The following is a 20,154-nucleotide window of genomic DNA, read 5'->3' as shown; positions in this document are numbered from 1 at the left end:
GTTCCTGAACTTCCTGAGCTAACATGAGCAACACCACGCAGATTTTAGATATGGATTTTAATAGGTTTTACAAACATTATAGGCCTCTCGTGTGCCCTTTGGGATGGATGTGTACACCAAAAACAAAACCAAACACACCACTGAGTGCTTTCCAGAACAAGGCAAGTGGCTGGCCTTGAGGCTCCACTTGCCCAGTGGAGTCTAAGGCGTGCGTTCCATTCAAACCAGCTCGCTCCCCTGGAACTCCGACCCACACAGGCCCCTTATCCTGCTCGCTCCTTGGGTCTGATTCCCCTATGTTGAGTTTTGCACGTACACTCTGTTTTATACTCTTTTGACTCGCCTGAGTTGACACATTATTTTGAAAACCCTCATCAATAACGCTGATAGACATGGGCCTCTCTCACCACGCAGAGTGTGAGCGACCCCAGGGCTTGCTCTGAACACACTGAGGATTCACGAAATGTTCAGTCCACTGTCACTCCTCCCAGAGAGCAGGCAGGACGGGCACCGGGAAGCAGGGAGGGGTGGGTGGGTGGAAACCAGACAGCAGGGTCCCGGGCTCCAGGACACCCCCCACCCCAATCCACAGGGAGGCTGGGAAGTCGAACAGATCCCCAAATCTCATCACAGACCTGCAGTCTCTCCCTGTCTGATTTATGTGCTCCCCGACGACAGCATTACAGATTAGGGGGAAGAAACTCAACCCCATATGCTGGAAACGAGGGCCCCTGAACCAAAAGGACAATAGCAGAGTGAGGTGCAGACTGGCTTTCTGCACGTTTCCCCATCTGCGAGGGCAGCCAGGGCCGGGCCACCGGGCAGCCAGCTGTGAGTCGGTGTTTGGGGTTCGCTGGGGACCCGGAGTGAGGCGACAGATGAGGCCCCATTACCAGGAGGCCACGCTCAGGCCTCAGCGTGCGAAAGCAAACCCTTTCAGGCTCATTATTCTCCTGCTGCTCCTGATGACTTGAGGATAAACAACCCAGGCCTGTTTGCACGAGTACAGCCAAACATTTTACACGGTCAGGAAGACTCTGGTTTAGAGCAAGTACAAGGGCTTAAACTTCCTGTGATGTTGGTCAGGGCTCACTGTTTTGCACAGTTTTACGCTCACTGCACTATGTGCTCGTTATCTTCATCATAACTGAACAGCTGTGAGGGTGGGGAGGGAACGGGCGAGATGTCACCGTGAGACGCCAGGTTTCCCTGTGTGGACACAACCCACCGCTGCGTCTGGCCGCCATGACCCTGTGTCTCCGAGGCACCGACACCATCGGGCTTTTCCTCCTACTCCGGCTGCCACCGCCTCGTCCCTCCACTGGGCCATCTCCCTCCACCCTCAAGGCAAATGCCGGGGCCCCCGCTGTTTGTTCTCGATCCTCTCCCCGCTGCACTTCCCCTGGGACCTGGGGCCCCCTCGATCACCCTTCTCATGGCTTTAAATTCCACCCATCCCTGCGCTGTTCAATTCAGCAGCCACTGGCTGCCTTACGTTAAAATTTAAATTAAAAAAATTCAATTCGGTTCCCAGTCACACGCGCTGTATGTCATGTGGAGCATGTCCACCATACTGGACGGCGCAGCTGGAGAATGTCCCCATGTTTCCAGAAAGTTCTAGCAGACAGCACGGATCATAAACTGATGACTGCTCCCAAGTCTGTACTTCCAGCTCTGGCCTCTCCTCGGAATGCCAGGTCTGATGTCCAAGTGCCCACCTGACAGCTCCCCCTGCCTGCTTCGCAGACATCTCAGACTCAGCACGATTCTTCCCCATCTCCGTTTCTTCCCCATCTCGGAAAACGGTGCTGCCGAGCCGGGCACGTGAAGGGGGGGTTGGGGCTCATCTCTGTCTTCTTCCTCTCCTCTTCCCACAACCAACCTGTCTCTGAGGCCAGTGGGTTCTAAGTCCAAAACATAGTTCAAATCTTTCCACATCTGTCCATCTACGTGGCAAAGGCCCTGGTCCCAGTCAACGAGGGAAGCCAAGGAAAACAAGTTCTCGTGTTGACTGCTGCAGTCGCCCCCTCTTTCCATCTTGCTGGCTTTCCAATTCACTTTTGCAGAGAGCAGCCACAGAGATCTTTTAGAAACACGAGTCATGTTGCTCCACTGTTTGGAATCCTTCAATGACTTCCCACGTGCCAACTTCCTTCCACCCCACCCATGGAAGCCCTCGCGGGCTCCGGCCCTCTCAGCCTCCTGGTGTCCTTGAGGATCACTGTCCCCTACTCCTGCAATCCAGCCACGCTGGCCTCCCTCCACTTTCTGAACCACACTTGGGGTTCCCTTGCCCAGCTGTTCACTCCCTCTGGAAGGTGCCCCACATGCTCTTTGCCTTGTTGGTTTCTACACATTTACTCTTCAGAAACCAGCTGAATATCACCTCCTCAGAAAGACCTTCTCAGTCTTCCTTATCCAAACCAAATCCCCCATTATTCTCGCTCGCAGCACTGCTTCCCACATACTCTTTCACAATTTATATTTACTGATAATTCTACTTGTTATACGTTTACTCAACTTTGTTTCTTGTCTGTCTACTTCATGAGGGCAAAGGACACGCCTACAGTGTTCACCATCGTCTTTAACACTATGCACGATGCTTGACAAGAAACACTTGCGTGAATGAGTGTGGGCCCATGCAACACAGTGTTTTCCAAAGTACACTGTGGAATTTGACTTTGCAGGATGTTCTAGCTCAGGGGATGGCCAAATCTGGCCCACAGCCGGTTTGTGTAAATAAAGTTTTATTGGAAGGCAGCCACGTCTGTTCCTTTGCGTTTGTCCACAGCTGCTTTGGCAGAGTTAGGGGGTGGTGACAGACCAACTGACACACAAAGCCCACCCAGACCTCAACAGGAAGTTTCCCAACCCTAGTTATAGGTGATCATGCTAAAAATAAAAAAAAAAAGGTTCTGTGGGTAAATATATTTTGGCCTAAACACAGTGACATAGGTTTCTTTAATACAGGACTTCTCGAAGTCTCAATGTGCTCACGTGTGCCGTGAATCTCACAAATGTGACACAACATGCAGTTTCCCAGCTCACTGAGCCATGAACTCTTTTCAGTGGTACTTCCTGGTTCTTTGGAAGAGATTTTGAAAAATGCTGGCCAAGATTTCCTGAAACCACAAAGGTGAGATTCCATCAAGATCTTTTCTGGAAAACTTCTCAGTGGTCACAGTAAACTGGTCTCCACTGTTTTGTTTTTTTTTATACTTAACAAGAGGTACACACCGAGGAGGAATTCACGGAGGGTGGGATTCCAGGGTGGTGTACAGTCAGGGGTCGCTCTGTGCCTGGCCCCAGTGTCCTATTTCTACCCCAGGTCTCTGGAGCCCCCCACTCTGGGAGGGTTTCGCAGCACCGGGAAGCCGCCTGCGTTTCCCGGACGAGACTGACACCGGTGGGGGGTGACTTACTTTCTCCTGGCCGCTGAGCTCCTGGTACGGGATGTGAGCAGGGAGGTAGGTGTGGAGCAGGGCACAGAGCGCCAGGCCGTCGCTCCAACTGCTGCTGAAGTTGGTGATGTCGATATTCTGTGGGGAAAAAGAACAGCTTCCATCACCAAACCGTGCGGAGAGGCGATGGGACCGTGTTAGGATGGGTATCCACCTCTGGGTTCTCAGTGAGGCATGATAAGGATAACTACCCAAATCTGCTGAGACTCCATTAAACACTCCGTGGAGCGGCATGAAGAACGGCTTCATGCTGAAGACGCCAGGGAGTGTCTGTCCGTCCTCTGGGGGAGTCCTGAGCATACTGGCATATTAAAGACTCTGAGGTGTCTTATTCTCAAATTAACCCTCCTGAAGAGCTCTGTGCGTCCCAGCATTTCCCAGACCTATCTGATCTACCATCATCGTTGTTGTCATCGTCATCGCCATCATCGTGATGTCTAACACCAACAAAAACCAGCAGACTGAGACAGAACAAGACCTCGACGGCCTCCACGGCTGGTCTCGGCGCTGCTCCCCCTATATTCCTCTCCTCACAACCAGAGAGGATCCTCAGGGGGAGAGACACCCCTGCAGGCCCCACGGTCTCCGCATGACACCTGAACCACAGTCTTCTGGAGGCTTCCTGGGGAAGGAAGGTGCCTTCTCAGGACCAGGGGAACCTTGGGGGCTGCTTGGTAGCTACTGACGGTGAACCTGACAGCCCACCTGATGTGGCTGCCCACGGAGCAGGGGCTCGTGAAGGTTCCCGGGCAGCGGCCCTCCCCGCCGTAGCCCCAGCGCGCCTCCACCTCTTACTGCGGGCCCAGCCCAGAGCCCACCTGCTTTCCCCGACCGTGCTGAGCCTACAACACTGTCTCCCTTGGGTTCTCAGAATCCTGTCCAGGAGTAGTTCTTTAAGGCTCAGGCTGTTCCATGGAGTGGCTGCCTAAGTGTGTTGCTTGTGAAAAAGCTGGGCGTTGGGGCTGGGCGTGGGCAGAAGCATCCACATTTAGGGCTTCATGTAGCTTCACGTTTGTGTTCTCAGCACTTTTGGGGCAGAAACTGGGGTCCAGCAAGTGTGGTGCCCCTTCCTGCGATCTCTCCCCAGAAGCCCCCTCCTGGGAAGCCAGCAAAGCCGGCAAAGAAAAAGCAGGGGGGCTGTCGTTAGGAGCCAGTGCCGACTAGCTCTCCCTCCCTTCGCCCTAGCCAAATGCAAAACGACTATAATTCAACTCAGATTGGCCCAGAAAGGTTATTTAGGGGGTTTCTACCAAAAGCAGTCTGCAACTGAAAAGGAGAAGGGTGAAGCACAGCAGGACGTGAAGTTAAAGTAAAATAAGGTAGGGAGATTCTCTGGAATTCTGAGCGTGTGTAGAGAAGTTTTAGAAAATATACATAAGCGGAAATGTGTAGTAAAATACGGCACCATGGGTTGCCTGTGAGGTTTCCTTAGGGTTTGGGAAGGAAATGGCCTATCTCATTTGAGCTTTTTATCTGGGTTTTTCACGTGTGTGTTAGAGCTAGCCTGGTACTCAGAGACGAGGTGGGTCAAACGCGTCATTTCACAGGTAAAGGCAGAGCTGGGGAGAGGGCATGCTCCGAGTGGCGCAGAGGATGCCCGGCCCGGGAAAGACCAGAAACTCGAGCCCCCGGCCCAGGCCCTTCCTACCAGACCTCTGCTCTCTTGCAGCCAGAGCCCAGAATGACCCTGGCAGACCCCAGACCCTCCCAGGAAAGCACAGGCTTCCAGGAAGACGTGAAACTCAGGAATGTGCTTGTGATTACATTTACGTGGGGAGTATCAAAGCAACACACAGCCACAATGATGCCTCTTCATTCTGGTTTCCGTGACTCAAGCACAACTGAATTTTTACGGTTCTGGCCGTGAGTGTCACAGTCTGAGAAGGGCCTTGCTGGAAGGGGCGCCATCTCAGCTTTCAGGTTAACTGTGAATCAATCACCTGGATCCAGTGAACGGACTGTTTGGAGTTTGGCTTCAGAAAGTCTCCTTGGGTTCAGCAGCTACCTGATGAGGCCTGGGTACTGCCTTACAACTGGGAAAGGAAACTGCACCTTGATTTTGTATTTTCTGAAGAGATGTGTATGCCTGAAAAGCAGGGCTAGGGACGGACAGGGTGGGGTGGGAGGGACACATCCTCTCTAGTTCAATCAGTCTCGAGCATTCAGCCGAGACACTGTGACGCCGAGTAGGAAAACCAGGCTTCACGGCGCTCATCACAGTAAATTCTCTTTCCTTTTGTTCTCCACCAGGTGGAGGCGGCCCGAGTCCCCAGCGCCAAGCCCACGTCTCGGGTGCCTGCGACCCGGAGGAAGGTGGTCAGAAGCTACCTGCAGAGACCACAGACTGCCCGCAACTGGGCGACGGCTGTGTCAGCTGTGTCGGGAGGCAGGCCCGGCGCCGTGCAGGGCACTGTCCTTTCCAAAAGGCCAGGGTGATGTCCACGAGGCCGTCTCCAATTAAAGAGGCCACTATGAAACGGAAAGCCAAGTGCTCAGGGACCAAGACTGAAGTCCCTTAAGAATGAGCCCCACAGATCTGACAGCCGGGGGAGTGAATCTCCCTGGCAACGTGGAATACGACTCCCGGGGAGGAATCTGGACCCGGCATCGTGGGATGGAGAACATCTTCTTGACCAAAAGGGGGAAATGAAAGGAAATGAAATAAGCTTCAGTGGCAGAGAGATTCCAAAAGGAGCCGAGAGGTCACTCTGGTGGGCACTCTTACGCACAATATAGACAACCCTTTTTAGGTTCTGAAGAATTGGAATAGCTAGCAGTAAATACCTGAAACTAGCAAACTACAACCCAGAAACCATGAATCGTGAAGACAATTATATAACAATGTAGCTTATGAGGAGTGACAATGTGATTGGGAAAGCCATGTGGACCACACTTCCCTTTGTCCAGTGTATAGATGGATGAGGAGAAAAATGGGGGAAGGAAAAACAAAACAAAACAAAAACAAACAAACAAACAAAAAAGGCACCCAGTGTTTTTCTTACTTTAATTGTTGTTTTTCACTTTAATTTTTATCCTTAACATTTTTATGTGTGTGGTAATGAAAATGTTAAAAATTAACTTTGGTGATGAATGCACAACCATATAATGGTACTATAAACAACTGAATGTACGCTTTGTTTCGTATGACTGTATGGTATGTGAATATACCTGAATAAAATGAATTAAAAAAAGTGTAAAAAAATAAAAATAAAAAAAAAATGAGCCCCATACAATGTGGCGCATTACAACCACGATCTCACAGACAAAGCTGGAGCACAAACAAAGACTGCGAGTGCCAGAGTCAGACCTGAACTCGAGTTCCATCTGACTCCAAAGCCCACTGGGGTCCTGTCTGCCACGTGGCACTGCCCTCCAGATGGGCAGAAGTGAGGAGATGCACGACGCAGGATGGTGGACAGCACCCAGGGTTTCAGTTAACTGATGCCATTTAAGACTGTTTTTTATCTATAACTATGAACAAGTAATAGGTTCAGACTAAAATCTGGTGAGAACAAAGTCATGGTTGAAAAAGTCAAACAAAAGGACTTAAAACCTGAGGAGAGAAGAGGTCCAGAAGCTTCCGGGCATATTGCAACTTGCAGCCTCTCAAAGGGTTTAAGAGACATTTTCATCCAGATCCTTGGACTTCAGCAGCAAGTCCACATGGAAACTACCCAAGGAAAAGGAGGAAGTATCTTATCTTTTTAAAAAAAAAAGGAATTATCACAAAAATTTCAAATCTCATCAGGTAATCAGATCCAACATTTAAGTCAGGAAATACTTCTTTAACAAGTAACCTATACTCTGCATGTTTACAAGTCCTACTTTCCTGGCATTGGCAGAGATGGAAGACGAGTTGCTATGATTTTTAATATGATGCTCATTTCAGTAACGTTACACTGTTAAACAAAACTTTACCCTTCTTATCTCTGCATGGGAACAATCCCAATTCCAGTTCCGTGAATGTCACCTGAAATTGCCAACGATTCTATTTGAGCAATGAGAGTCACGACAATTCCCGTCTCAACACAGCTGGCTGAACACTGGGAAACTTGTGTGTGTTTGTGACACCTCAGGTAAACGAGGGACCTCAGACTGCAGAGCACGATGCGAATCTCGGTGGTCGTGCAGTCCCTACTTCCATCACAGAAGTGGGCTCCTCACTGCCCTTGATATTTTTTTCTGATATTTATTCCTTGATATCCTTGATATTTATTCCTGAACAAAACTGACTTGGACGATCAGCCCCAGGCGGACAGGGTGGTTCGTAAGCAGAGGGAGCACGAGAGGGTTCTGGGTGCTGGTTAGGCCGTCCCTAGACCTACAGCTAGTTCCATGGAGACATCTGCCTCGTGAAGAATCATCGGGCTGCACACTTGTCTGCTTTACCTCCGTGGAGGGACAGAGGTGGGGAGGGAGGAAAAGGCAGCCCCTGGCTCCTCGTGGGGGTTCAACCGTGGTGTTTGTTCCCAATGCTCACGGGCTGCCTTCTAACCATAAGACTCACTGGAGGAAAAAAGCAGGGCAACAGCAAAAAGTAACCTGCTGATGATTTTCCCAAGGGAAATGGCAATAACTCAGTGCAAATCACTTTTCAACATTCCCTAGGATAGAAATACCTTAGAGATATTTTTGAGGGGTATCTCGATTTTTTGGATGAAAGAAGTCCCAGATACAAAGGAGGTAACATTCCAAGCACTCTGAAGACAGACTTCGTTCCTAGGACAGCGTGGAAGAGAATCTGGTTTAAGGTATGGAATTCTGTCTGCCTTGGTGCAGCAGAAGTCTCCTGGGAAAAACGAATGAGTGGAATAGCACATGGAAAGCTAAAAAGCTTATTTTAGTGAATGTACAAGAATATTTTCTTGGAGTAACGGAGATTGTAGGGAAACACTTGTAGACAAATATGAGTTCTAGAAGGACGTAGAGGCAGCAGTCTTAGATAACGCAGTGGGACAGACGCAGAGCAAAACCCAACAACCAACAGCATCTGCTTCTAGAACACTCACATCATGTACCTTTTGCTGTCTGAAAACACCAGGGATTAGGTGGAAACTCATCACTGATGAGAGCAGCTGTGACTATGCCAGTCCCCCCAGGACACGCTCCACCGAGTCGCTCTCTGACCTTATTCTATTGTCTATATTCTTATTCCCGACCGATCTGAGGATCTCTAGGCGCCTCCATTAGATTTCTACAAATGGATTGGCTCTGTGCAAAATTTCAAAAAATGTTAAAAAGAAAAAAACAGGCAAAGCTTCTGGGGAAAAGGCCGAAGGCGGCCTGGAAAGTGCACCCCGGCAGGAGCTCGCCGTCTCAAGCCCACGGCAACCCAGACGTCCTCACTCCCGGACTCCTGGGATTTTCTTGACAAGGCTTTAACATCGCAGCTGTGGAGTCAGAATGAGGTTTTATTTTTGGGGGGGAAGATGTAACAATGCGCAGATCATAGAGGAAGAAAGAGGCTCCTTCCCCCCGAGGGTCTACGTGTGCCCCTAGAGCTGGGGAGGAAAGCCCAGAGCAGGTGCGCACACCTGCGGGTCAGGGGAAACGCCCACCCGTCAGCCTGCGCTCCCCCCAGCCCGCCCTGGGCCCAGTGCTCAAGCCCCGACTCTGGTTTCTGCCCTGAGCTCCGGCTGCGAGGTGACCCTCCGGTACAGCCCCGGGCCTCCCCGCATGGCGTCCCCTTCCTGACCCGGCCCTGGAGCCGGGCTCTGCTCGCCGCCTCCTCCGCCAGCGGGGCCGCCGCCCTCTGCCCCGGGATGTGGGAGCTGCTGGCAGGCAGAGGGAGCGGGGGACCGTGCTGCCCGCTGCACAGAGATGAACCGACAGATACACTGAAAACCCCAACCATAACTTTTTTAGAAGGAAGTATAGAGAAATATGTTTATAAGCTTCGGGAAAGAAAGCCATCTTAGGGCACAAAAAGGCAAAAAGCATAAAAGAAAGGACTGAAAAATCTGACTACATAAAATCAAGTTGCTACATGACGAAAGTTAAAATTAATACATATAGGAGAGGAGCTAAGATGGCGGCATAGAGAGGAGTGGAAGACTGTTAGTCCCCCCCGGAACAATTCATAAATGACCAAAAAACTAGTAAATAACCTGCAATAACTGCAGGGAGACAAACATGACTCCACTCATCATCCACCAACCTGAATTGGGAGGAATGCCCGAGATTGCAGCATAAAATCTGTAAGTAAAATTACTGCGGATCCACACCGAGAGCCAAGAGCCGAGAGCCCCTCCCTCACGGAAGCCTCGTGGTGCTAGAGAGCAGCACTCTCTCAGCCCAGCCCCAACTGGGGTTTTAATATTAACTGCTCAATACAGACAGCGAATCCTCAACAAGCAGACAGAGGCTTTTAGTGACAACTGACCTTGGGAAAGTTAGGGGACATATCTTTCTCAGGACAGGGAGCCCAGAGGATCGGGTGCTATCTCTGGCTGACGGGTGAATCTGGGAGCTTTCTGTCCCTTTCTCTCTTTGCGGAGAAAGCCTCAGCCGCTTTCAGCCCGCAGCGCTTTGCAGTAAAGACAGCCTCAGCCATTTTAACATCAAAACACTTTGATCAACAGTCAGAGAAACAAAGAACTTACTGATACACAGATGACCTCTCTGGAGGGGACATAGCTTCCCAAGAGGAAAGGGAGGGGCCCAGATCTACTGCCTGCCTTTCTGGAACCAGACCCCAAAGCCTGGGGGATGAGAGCCACAGGCCACACCCTCTTATACCAGCCTTTGACAGGCTGACAAGTGCATCTGCCAGGCAGAAAAGCACAGGTGTATCAATTCTCTAAGAAAAACCATCAGGGAAACCAGATACTGAATATTTCCTCCTTCTGTGACCTGAGCCTGTTCTCCTCTGGCAAAATCTGACTGGGGGGGCCTAGGAGGTCAGATACCTAGACAACAGAAAACTACAACCTACACTAAGAAAAACAAAGTTATGGCCCAGTCAATGGAACAAACGTACACTTCAACTGAGATACAGGAATTTAAACTAATGCTAAATCAATTCAAAAAGTTTAGAAAAGATTTGGCAAAAGAGATAAAGGCTATAAAGAAAACACTGGGCATACATAAGGCAGAAATCAAGAGTTCAAGAAAACAACTAGCAGAATCTATGGAAATGAAAGGCACAATACAAGAGATGAAAGACACAATGAAAACACACAGCAGATCTCAAGAGGCAGAAGAAAACACTCAGGAACTGGAGAACAAAACACCTGAAAGCCTAGACACAAAGGAGCAGGTGGAGAAAAGAATGAAAAAATATGAGCAACATCTCCGGGAACTTAAGGATGAAGCAAAGTACAAAAATGTACACATCATTGGTATCCCGGAAGGAGAAGAGAAGGGAAAAGGGACAGAAGCACTAATAGAGGAAATAATCAATGAAAATTTCCCATCTCTTATGAAAGACATAAAATTACAGATCCAAGAAGCGCAGGGTACTCCAAACAGAATAGATCTGAATAGGCCTATGCCAAGATACTTAATCATCAGACTATCTAACGTCAAAGACAAAGAGAAAATCCTGAAAGCAGCAAGAGAAAAGCAATCCATCACATACAAAGGAAGCTTAATAAGACTATGTGCAGATCTCTCAGCAGAAACCATGGAGGCAAGAAGGAAGTGGTGTGATATATTTAAGATACGAAAAAAGGAAAACCGCCAGCCAAGAATCCTATATCCAGCAAAGCTGTCCTTCAACTATGAGGGAGAGCTCAAAATAATTTCCGACAGACAGACAATGAGAGACTTCGTGAACAAGACCCGCCCTACAGGAAATACTAAAGGGAGCACCACAGAGTGACAGGAGAAGACAGGAGTGTGTGGTTTGGAACACAATTTTGGGAGATGGTAGCACAGCAATGTAAGTACACTGAACAAAGATAACTATGAATACGGTTGAGAGAGGACGGTTGGGAGCATGTGAGACACCAGTGGGACGGTGTAACTCAGTGAAATCTAGAGTGTTCAACAATTGTGATAAAATGTACAAATATGTTCTTTTACAAGGGAGAACAAGCAAATGTCAACCTTGCAAGGTGTTAAAAATGGGGAGGCATTGGGGGAGGGATGCAATCAATGTAAACTAGAGACTGTAACTATCAGAATCACTGTATTATGCTTCCTTTAATGTAACAGAGACAATATACCAAGGTAAATAAAGATAAGAAGGGGGGATAGGGGAGGCGTGTTAGACATTTGACATTGGTGGTGGTGCCTGACTCTACCTACTTTGATTTAAGGTTATCTTTCCTTTTGCTGCTTCCTAGCTGTCATTTTTTTTTCCTCTTTCTTTTTTCTTTTTCTTTTGCCTCTCTACCTTCTTTGACTCTACCTTCTGCCTTGTGGAAGAAATGTAGATGTCCTTATATAGACAGTGGTGAAGGTGATGAACACAAAAATATGTGACCATACAGACAACCATCGATTGTTTACTTAGGATGGAATGTACGACATGTGAATAAAACCATCTGAAAAAAAAAGGGTTGATGAAGAAACCTCGAGGGCAATATACTGAGTGAAATAAGCCAGACACATAAGGACAAATATTCCACGGTCTCATTGATAGGGACTAATTATAATACATAAACTCATAGACATGAAATATACGGTACCAAGATACAGGATGAGGCTACAGAATGGGGAGCGGTTGCTTAGTATGAGCAGAATGTTCAACTAGGATGAACTTAAATGTTTGGAAATGAACAGGGGTGTTGGTAGCAAGATGTAAGAATAACTAACAGCGCCGAATGGTGTGTGAATGAGGTGGAAAGGGGGAGCTCAGAGTCATATATGTCACCAGAAGGAAAGCTGGAGGTCAGAAGATGGGAATGTATAAAACTGAATCCTATGGTGGGCAATGTCCATGATCAATTGTACAAATATTAGAAATCTCTTCCATGGACCAGAACAAATGTGTGACAATACAATTAGAAGTTAATAATAGAGGGGCATATAGGGAAAAAATATATACCTATTACAAACCATATACTACAGTTAGTAGTATTTCAACATTCTTTCATAACCAGTAACAAATGTACTATACCAATACTAGGAGTCAACAATTGAGGGGGGTGGTTAGGAATACGGGAGGATTCGAGTTTCCTTTTTTTTTTTTCGTCTTTCACTTTATTTCTTGTCTGGAGTAATGAAAAGGTTCTAAAAATTGAACAAAAATTAAGTGTGGTGATGGACGCACAGCTGTATGAGGGTACCAGGGGCAACTGATTGTACACTTTGGATCTTTGGATAATTGTATGGTATGTGAACAATCTCAATAAAAATTAAAAAAAAAAAAAAAAAAAAAGGAATACATATAAGAAATGACTAACACCAGAATGTATTCCTATAATCAACAAGAAAGAGATAAACAACCCAAGTACAAATTGGCAAAGGAATGAAATAACAGTGAAATACGATTTTAATTCAACAAATTGGCAAAAATTAAAGACTGCTAATTCCTAGAGTTAATCAGGATGTGGGGAAATTAGTATTCTTATACTGGCTGATGGGAATATAAACTGAGGAATCTTTTTGGAATGCAAGTGGAAGCTTTTTTTTTTTTAAATGAATGTAATTTGACCTAGTAGTTTCACTTCTAGATCTCTATTCCAGAAGAAATAGTCATGCATCTGCCCAAAGGAACATCTACAAGAATGTTTACTGTTGTTTAAAATGGGGAATTGGAAATGTACTAAATATCTCTCAGAAGGCATGGTTAAAAAATTATGGCATAAACATCTTATGGACCGCTATACAATGATTAAAAAATATGAGGTGAATCTATATACACTGGCATGGGAAATCACTTCAGAATATAACAGTTATTGAAAAATCAATTTGCAAAATATTTCTAAAGGAATGTATATTTAATAAAATACAAAATAAAACCATATATTTCTATATGTACATATATATGCATGTTGCTAATAGGAAAAAAATATAAAAGATACAATAAGAGAAGGGAGTAGACTATGGGGTTGTCAAGAAAGACGTATGCTTTATCTGTATTTATTTGAGTATTTTGCAAGAATTTATGAACTACTCTTGTAATTAAAATTTTAGAGCTTAAAACGTATTTAGGTAAGATTATTTCCATCAGATGAGAAAAATAACAAAAAATAGGCAAGTAGAGAACCCTCTTCATCACACGCTGACGATTTTGTGTAAATCATTTCCCCTGTTGGCTCCTCAGTTTCCTCTTCTATTAATAAGGAAACTGGAAAGGATGATTCTTAAGGTTCCTCCCAGTTCCAACATCCTCTGAGTCTACACACCCACTTAGCCACACCCTTCTTTCTACCAAGCAGAATCTATTTCTGATTTAAATGTTTACTCGGCTATTTTTAAACCAGTTGTCAACTTTTTTTTGGAAAATTTTTATAAAAACAATCTATAACTCAGTTTTCTAATCTGTAGACATCCTTGTGAAGCTCATGGGAAAACTGATGTTCTGGATTTTTGATGGACTTGCAAGTATGCAATCGCTTCCAGATATTTGATGTTTTTACTAATTATTGGATAAATGTCAAAGTAGGGGTTGGGTCCTGTACTTTTCTACATTATCACTGACTTGGATTTAGAAATCTGAGAGGAGTAGAGAATTACAAATGGATAGGTTTAGGGTCCAAAAAGGTTTCAAACAGCCAGAAATGGGAACCAAAGTAAGATATGACATTTAACTTAATTCTTTATCCTATTTTGTGTGTGTTTTTTCCATTTTTTTTCTACAAAGACCATGCATGGCTTTTACAATCAGGAAAAATAATACACATTATTAAAATATTAATGACATCACATATACACAAACTAGGCCAACAGAGATTCAAGGTGTTGAAGGAATGGGAGGGCTGGAAAGTGTATGTTTCTAGGTAGAACAGAGCCTGGAGGAATATGCCCTCCCTTTAAACAAACTGGGGTCTGGAGAAGTAAAGACTTGGCTCTAGGTGAGGGAAGGAAAATGGAGTTCAGAACTTGCTGGAAAGGAGGCTAGGGACTTCATTTTTTACTTTGTGTGGTAGATTAGAGATGGTGACAGAACCTATGAGTCCTCCCGTGGAGAGGTGGAGCCTACTTCCCGTCCCCCTTCAATGTGGGCTGCATTAACTTGCTTGACCAATGGAATGAGGAGGAGGTGACACTTGAGGGCTTCTGAGGCCAGGACTCGTGGAACTCTCTCCCAGGGAGCCCTGCAGCTCCCCGGGCAAGTGGAGAAGCCCACCCGACCCCGTGGACAGGTGACAGAGAGGCGGGCCACCCCCACCTGGTCCAGCCTCTCGCCATCCAAGTCGACCCTGCTCAGCCCCAGACCTGGTTCCCGGGTTGCAGATTTCTGGACGAAATATACATTGTTATCCTACCTACGAAGTTTTGGAGTCACTGTTACACATCAACAGATGAACGGAACACCGTGCTTTACTTCTTTCACCCATGCCGCAAACGGCAGAATCACATTTTTGTGACAGTGGAAACCGATTTTTTGTCAGTCAAGCAAATAACTTTGAGTTTCCTGGGAATTCCTTTCCTCTTCTGATCCTTAAATTGTTCATTTCTCTACTTCAGACTTTAAATATGTAGCTCATTGTCTCCCAAACCAAATCTGAAAACTTCTGATCTTACAAAAGGTACAAAAAAAAAAGTGACTGTACTCAACCCAGTCAACCAAATGTCTTTATACTCAAACATGAGCCACAGGAGCTACACTCACGCTTCTCCACTGTGCCACCCCTTCTGGATTGCCTACGGTGGGGAGAACGGGTCAGGAGGTCGGGTCCAGATTTACGACAGCTTCAGCAAACTCGCTTCCATTATTATCCTTTCTCAAACCTTTCCTGGCTGGCCTTACTTTTTTGTTCTTCCAGGTGAATTTTTAAATTATTTTGTTAAGTTCTAGGAAAAAAATATCCCATTGGGATTTTAATGGGAATTACCACAAATTTAGAGATGAATTTATGATAATTTCCTTCTTTTGATATTAATCCTTCCCAGCCTTTACCCTCCTTGAGGGATTGGGGTTTGAGACCCAGGAGAGAGCAGACTGGGGGCATGGCCAGCTTGTCTCCAAGGCCTGCCCTTTGCTTCACTAGGCAAGGACCAAAGGGCTGAGTTATGCAGCCGGGAAGACAACGACGGGGCAGCTCTGCCCTGGAGATGTTTAGGCAGACACTGCACAACCTCTCCCCGGAGACGGAACCAAAAGCACATTACCACTGGAAAAGTGGTTGGGGCTGTACCATTTTGGTTTCCTGCTTTGCCTCCTCATTTTTCACTTAGCACACCCTCAAGAGTTCCTCAAGAGCCCTCACCCATGACACCTCCTCTGGCACTTTTCCAGCCTCAGTGCCGTGACCACGTAGCTGGGCCAACACCAGGCAGGCACCCCCTTCCCGTCCCCCACCCTGCAGCGCAGCCACTGGCTGGCCTCACATGGCCACCACTGATAGGAGGATGGGATGCCACAGCTCAGCACCATCTGTCCCGTTCTTAGAGAGCTTCCAGGCAGCAGGCCTGTCCTCTACCCTCACCGTGGACCCACATGATTCTCTGCCATCTTCTGCCCCCAGCCTCCGACCATGCTCTTGGAGCCAAGTCCCTCAGGCCCTCTAAGGAAAACGCTTTTCTGGAACTCTCCTTCCCTCCCCTCCTCTGCTGCCTGTCTGTTGAACTGATGAGCTCGTGTTCATTAATTTCATTCCTGATGTCTCCCTGGCTTACTTTTGCTAGAAAAGGTCAAGGCCAGTCACAGCTCTGCCAGCTCCACTCACCCTGGAGTCACCCACTTTCCCGGCTCAGAAGCCCGCTGGCACCCCCAGCTCCCGGCTGATCCTCATTCCCCAGCCACCCAAGGAAAATTCAAAAAACCTGAGGAACCATCACACTCCTCACTCCACTCTCCAGGCTGGGAGCGGGGCCAGCCCGCGGCTCTCCTCTCCATAATTCCATCCGGCAAACATTTACCAGCCCACATGTGAGGCGCCAGGGGACCCCCACACACGAGAGAGGACAGTCCCCAACCTCCACTCAAGCTGGAGCAGCGCGTCCTCCAGAGACCAAGAGGGAATAAAACGCAGCAACAGGGCCAGCAAGGGCAAGACAAGGAGCCTGGGACAAAGAGGGACACGACGGGACCTGTCCTCAGAGAAGGGGCAGGTTGCACGGGAGACAAAAGTCTGCTTGGTCTTTTTGTGTTTCCTTATTTGAGTTGATAACCAGATCGAATGGACTCCTGGCAAACCAAAATGTAAGATACTCCAAGGAGGGAAAAACAAACCCAAACTGTGACTGGCTCCTAGTTCTGCACCGTCCTGGGTCGCTGGACTAGCTGTGTGACTGTGGCTTTCGGCAGATGACTCAACATTGCTGGCTCCCGGTTTCCTCCTCGCTCAAACGAAGTGGCTGAATGATATCATGGCTGTGAAACGGCTCGTTATGGAACCTGTTCTTCCAACTGAAGCTTCTGCAGAACATTTTTCTAAGGTCAAAGTTGCCAACCACAAGATTGAGTGGTCTCTCTCTTAATCAGCTTCTTTGTGTCCTTCCATATACATTCCATCCTGCACTGCCTATTTAAATTGCTTGAAATTAAATAAAAAATTCAGTTCCTCAGTCACACACATTTCAAGTGCTCAGCAGCCACAGTGGCTGGTGGCTGCCATACAGCCCGAGAACATTCCCACAATCACGGTTAGTTCTACTGGTCTGCGTTGCTCTGCACACATACGCACGTGTGTGTATGTATCTCCCTCTTTTTACGCAAATGGCAGCAAGTTCTGCATACTGTTCTGTACCCTGCTTTTTCTCCCTTTCCAAGATACACAGAGATAGGCCCTTTTACTACCTTTGGAGACACAGTTTTCAGTGCAGAGATTAAGAGCTTGTCTGAGGTTCGCCGGCAGGGGTTAAATCCTGACTGTGACTGCGGGTGCTGGGGAACATGGAAGGCGTGCCGTTCGATTCCCAACCCCGGGTCCCGTGGGCGGGACCCCTTTTGTAGACAGGACCTTTGAAGATGCTACTGGTTAAGGCGAGGCCAAACTGAATGAGGTGGGCCTTAATCCAACACGGCTGAGTCCTCATATGCCAAGGAAACTGGACACAGAGGTAGAAGCCGGAAGTCGGTAGAGCCGGAAGCTGGAGAAGCCAGAGAGAGTGAGAGAAACCGCCACGCGGCGGAGGACGGCTCACACCAGAGCACTGTGGGATCCACAGAAGGCCTCGCTTTGCCGAAAGTCTGAATTTGGACTTCTGGCTTCCACAACTAGGAGCCAACTCATTCTTGTTTAAGCCAGCCAGCATGTGGCATCTGTCATGGCAGCTCTTGCAAACTAAGAGGGTAGGCAGTTACCTAACCTCTCTAGGCCTGAGTTTCCGTGCCCTTAAAATGAATACGGAATATATACCTCATAGGATTATAGTCAAGATTGAATGTGCCAATAACATGTAAAGAGCACTTAGATCAAGTCTGTTATAAGGCAAATATTCCACATATGCTATATTTTCATCATCACTATCTAGTTCATTCTTTTTTTTTAATGGCCATTTGCAGATCCCTCATTTGGATGTAACAAACAGTCTGTTTTAGCCGATTCCGGTCTTTTCTCATTTCAAACACTGTTGCAAGAATCATCCTTACATGCACATCGCCATACAAATGTGGAATACATTTTGATGGATTCTGTCAAATTGGACTCAAAGGGGTTCTTTCACCTTATATTGCTCCCCCAATGACAACATATGAATGTTTCCCTGCCAAGTCATAAGTTAATATGTAAAGCTTAAAAGAATGAATATACAATTTTGTCCACACTGTGATTCTCTAGCACTCCAAACACTATTTTTAGCAAGGGGAATTTTTTTTTCAGAGAAAACAGCACGCCTATATTTTTGGATGTTGCTTACTAAGAAAATAATGCATAATAACTAAGGAATTTCTTCTAAGGAATTGGGTTCCGAGTCCAAGGTCCAAGTTTAATTTCTCTTAGACAAACAATCCTCAATCCAGTCTTAACCTCCCACTCCCCAAAAGACTGAATTCAGTGGCTGAAATCATAAGCTGGTTGTGGCTAGACTTCTTCTTTTCTCTAGATGAACATTTCAAGGATAAGAGAATGGAAAAAATACCCAGTGCGGATTCACTGGGGACTCTTACTATCTAAACAGAGGTACACACTGGCCTGGGGGATGGAGCAGGGACAGCAGCAAATACCAAGCAGCGCCCTCTTCTTAACAATGGCGAGATAATGGCCATGGCACTTCAGACGAATGACACACCCCAGCTGCTAGCAGATGGCTCTAAAGAGAGCCTCAGTCCGTGACATGAGTCACTGAGAGAGGAGACAAAGGCAGTTTATTTAAACTCCAGTCCCTGGCAGGAGCAAACAGTCTCACATTTACCCTGAAAATTCTGTTTTTACAAACTCCTGAAGCTGGCATAACACCTAACATTTCTACGCACATGAAAAAAAATATGCACCCTGGCAAGGTTTTGATCCAGACTCTTCCTTCAAGCGAGCATATAAAGCCAAAGACTCGCTAACTCCCGGATGGAGTCTTTATCTGGAGTGAGGTGCAGCCTCTGAGAGCCCTTACTGCTGGTCTGCAGTGTCCTTTTCTTGACTCTACCTGGCCTTTGGTCTCAGAGTGATGCTGGCCTCACACAATCAGTTAGGAAGACGTCCCTCCTCGCCAGCGTTCTGCGTAACTTGGAGCAGGGCTGGCATTAATTCTTTGAAGGTAAGTGGAATTCACCAATGAAGAGCCCGGTGCCGACTTCCCTCTGTGGGAAGGCCTGTGATGATGGGTTCAATCCCTTTACTTGCTATAGGTCTGGTGAGATCTTCAGTTTCTCCTTGAGTCAGTTTTCATTTGCGTGTTTCTAGGAATTTCCTCTAGCTCATGTGTTGGCATATGATGGTTCAGAGAATTCTCTTAAAATCCTTATAATTTCTGCAAGATCGGCAGTAATGTCTCCCTGTTCACTTTGCATTTTAGTTATTTGTGTCTTCTCTCTCTCTTTTTTCTTTGTCAGTTTAGCTTAAAGTTTGCCAATTTTATTGCTCTTTTCAAAAAACCAACTTTTAGTTTCATAGATTCTCTCAACTGTTCTATTCTCTATTTCATTTATCGCTGTTCTAATCTTTATTATTCCCTCCCATCTACTCACTTCAGGTCTGGTTCTACCTCACTGGGCCCTGTTTCTCCTCAATTTCTCTGGAAGCTGGCAGCCTGGAGGAGGCAGAATATGGCCCTCCGCTGCAGGGCTGCCGGGTTGAGCCCAGGCCTGGGTTTCAGGTCTTCTGGGAAACACCAGGCTGCCAGGCCTCCAAGCATGGCCCATCATCCAGGCACCACGTCCACGGCCATAAGGGACTGTGCTTGCCCTCCACGGCCCTCCCATGACCCTGTTTCCCTCTGACTTCTAATTCTCACACATGGTCCTTTATGACTTACAGAACCCAAGAGCACAAATCACTGGTGACCCACGAACTCTTTCCTTTCCTTAGGAACGTGGAGGATTTAGTCTTTCTAGCAGGTGGTGGTGGTGGGGATAGGGGCCTGCCTTCCATACCTCTGGGAAAAGGGAGGCAAAACAAAACAGCTAAACATCCACGTTAAAAAAGGGCTGCTCCTCCTACATGGGCTACGAATAGGGGTCCAATTAGTTGGCTACAGAATT

General features: G+C 47.0%; 1 protein-coding gene across 5 annotated transcripts in view; it reads right to left on the bottom strand.

Moving 5' to 3' along the window:
• SPECC1 (sperm antigen with calponin homology and coiled-coil domains 1) overlaps positions 1–20,154 on the bottom strand; it is a 293,600-nt gene that overhangs the window by 17,863 nt on the left and 255,583 nt on the right. For all 5 annotated transcript variants that reach the window (XM_037810359.1, XM_037810363.1, XM_037810360.1 and 2 more), the window contains one exon: positions 3,423–3,539. In XM_037810359.1, the coding sequence (XP_037666287.1) occupies positions 3,423–3,539 (117 nt within the window). The remainder of the gene's footprint in view (positions 1–3,422; positions 3,540–20,154) is intronic.

Source organism: Choloepus didactylus, chromosome 18 (genome assembly GCF_015220235.1).
Source record: "Choloepus didactylus isolate mChoDid1 chromosome 18, mChoDid1.pri, whole genome shotgun sequence".
NCBI lineage: Eukaryota > Metazoa > Chordata > Mammalia > Pilosa > Megalonychidae > Choloepus > Choloepus didactylus.
Note: the sequence above shows the minus strand (reverse complement) of the source record. Positions and strands in the feature narration are given on the sequence as shown.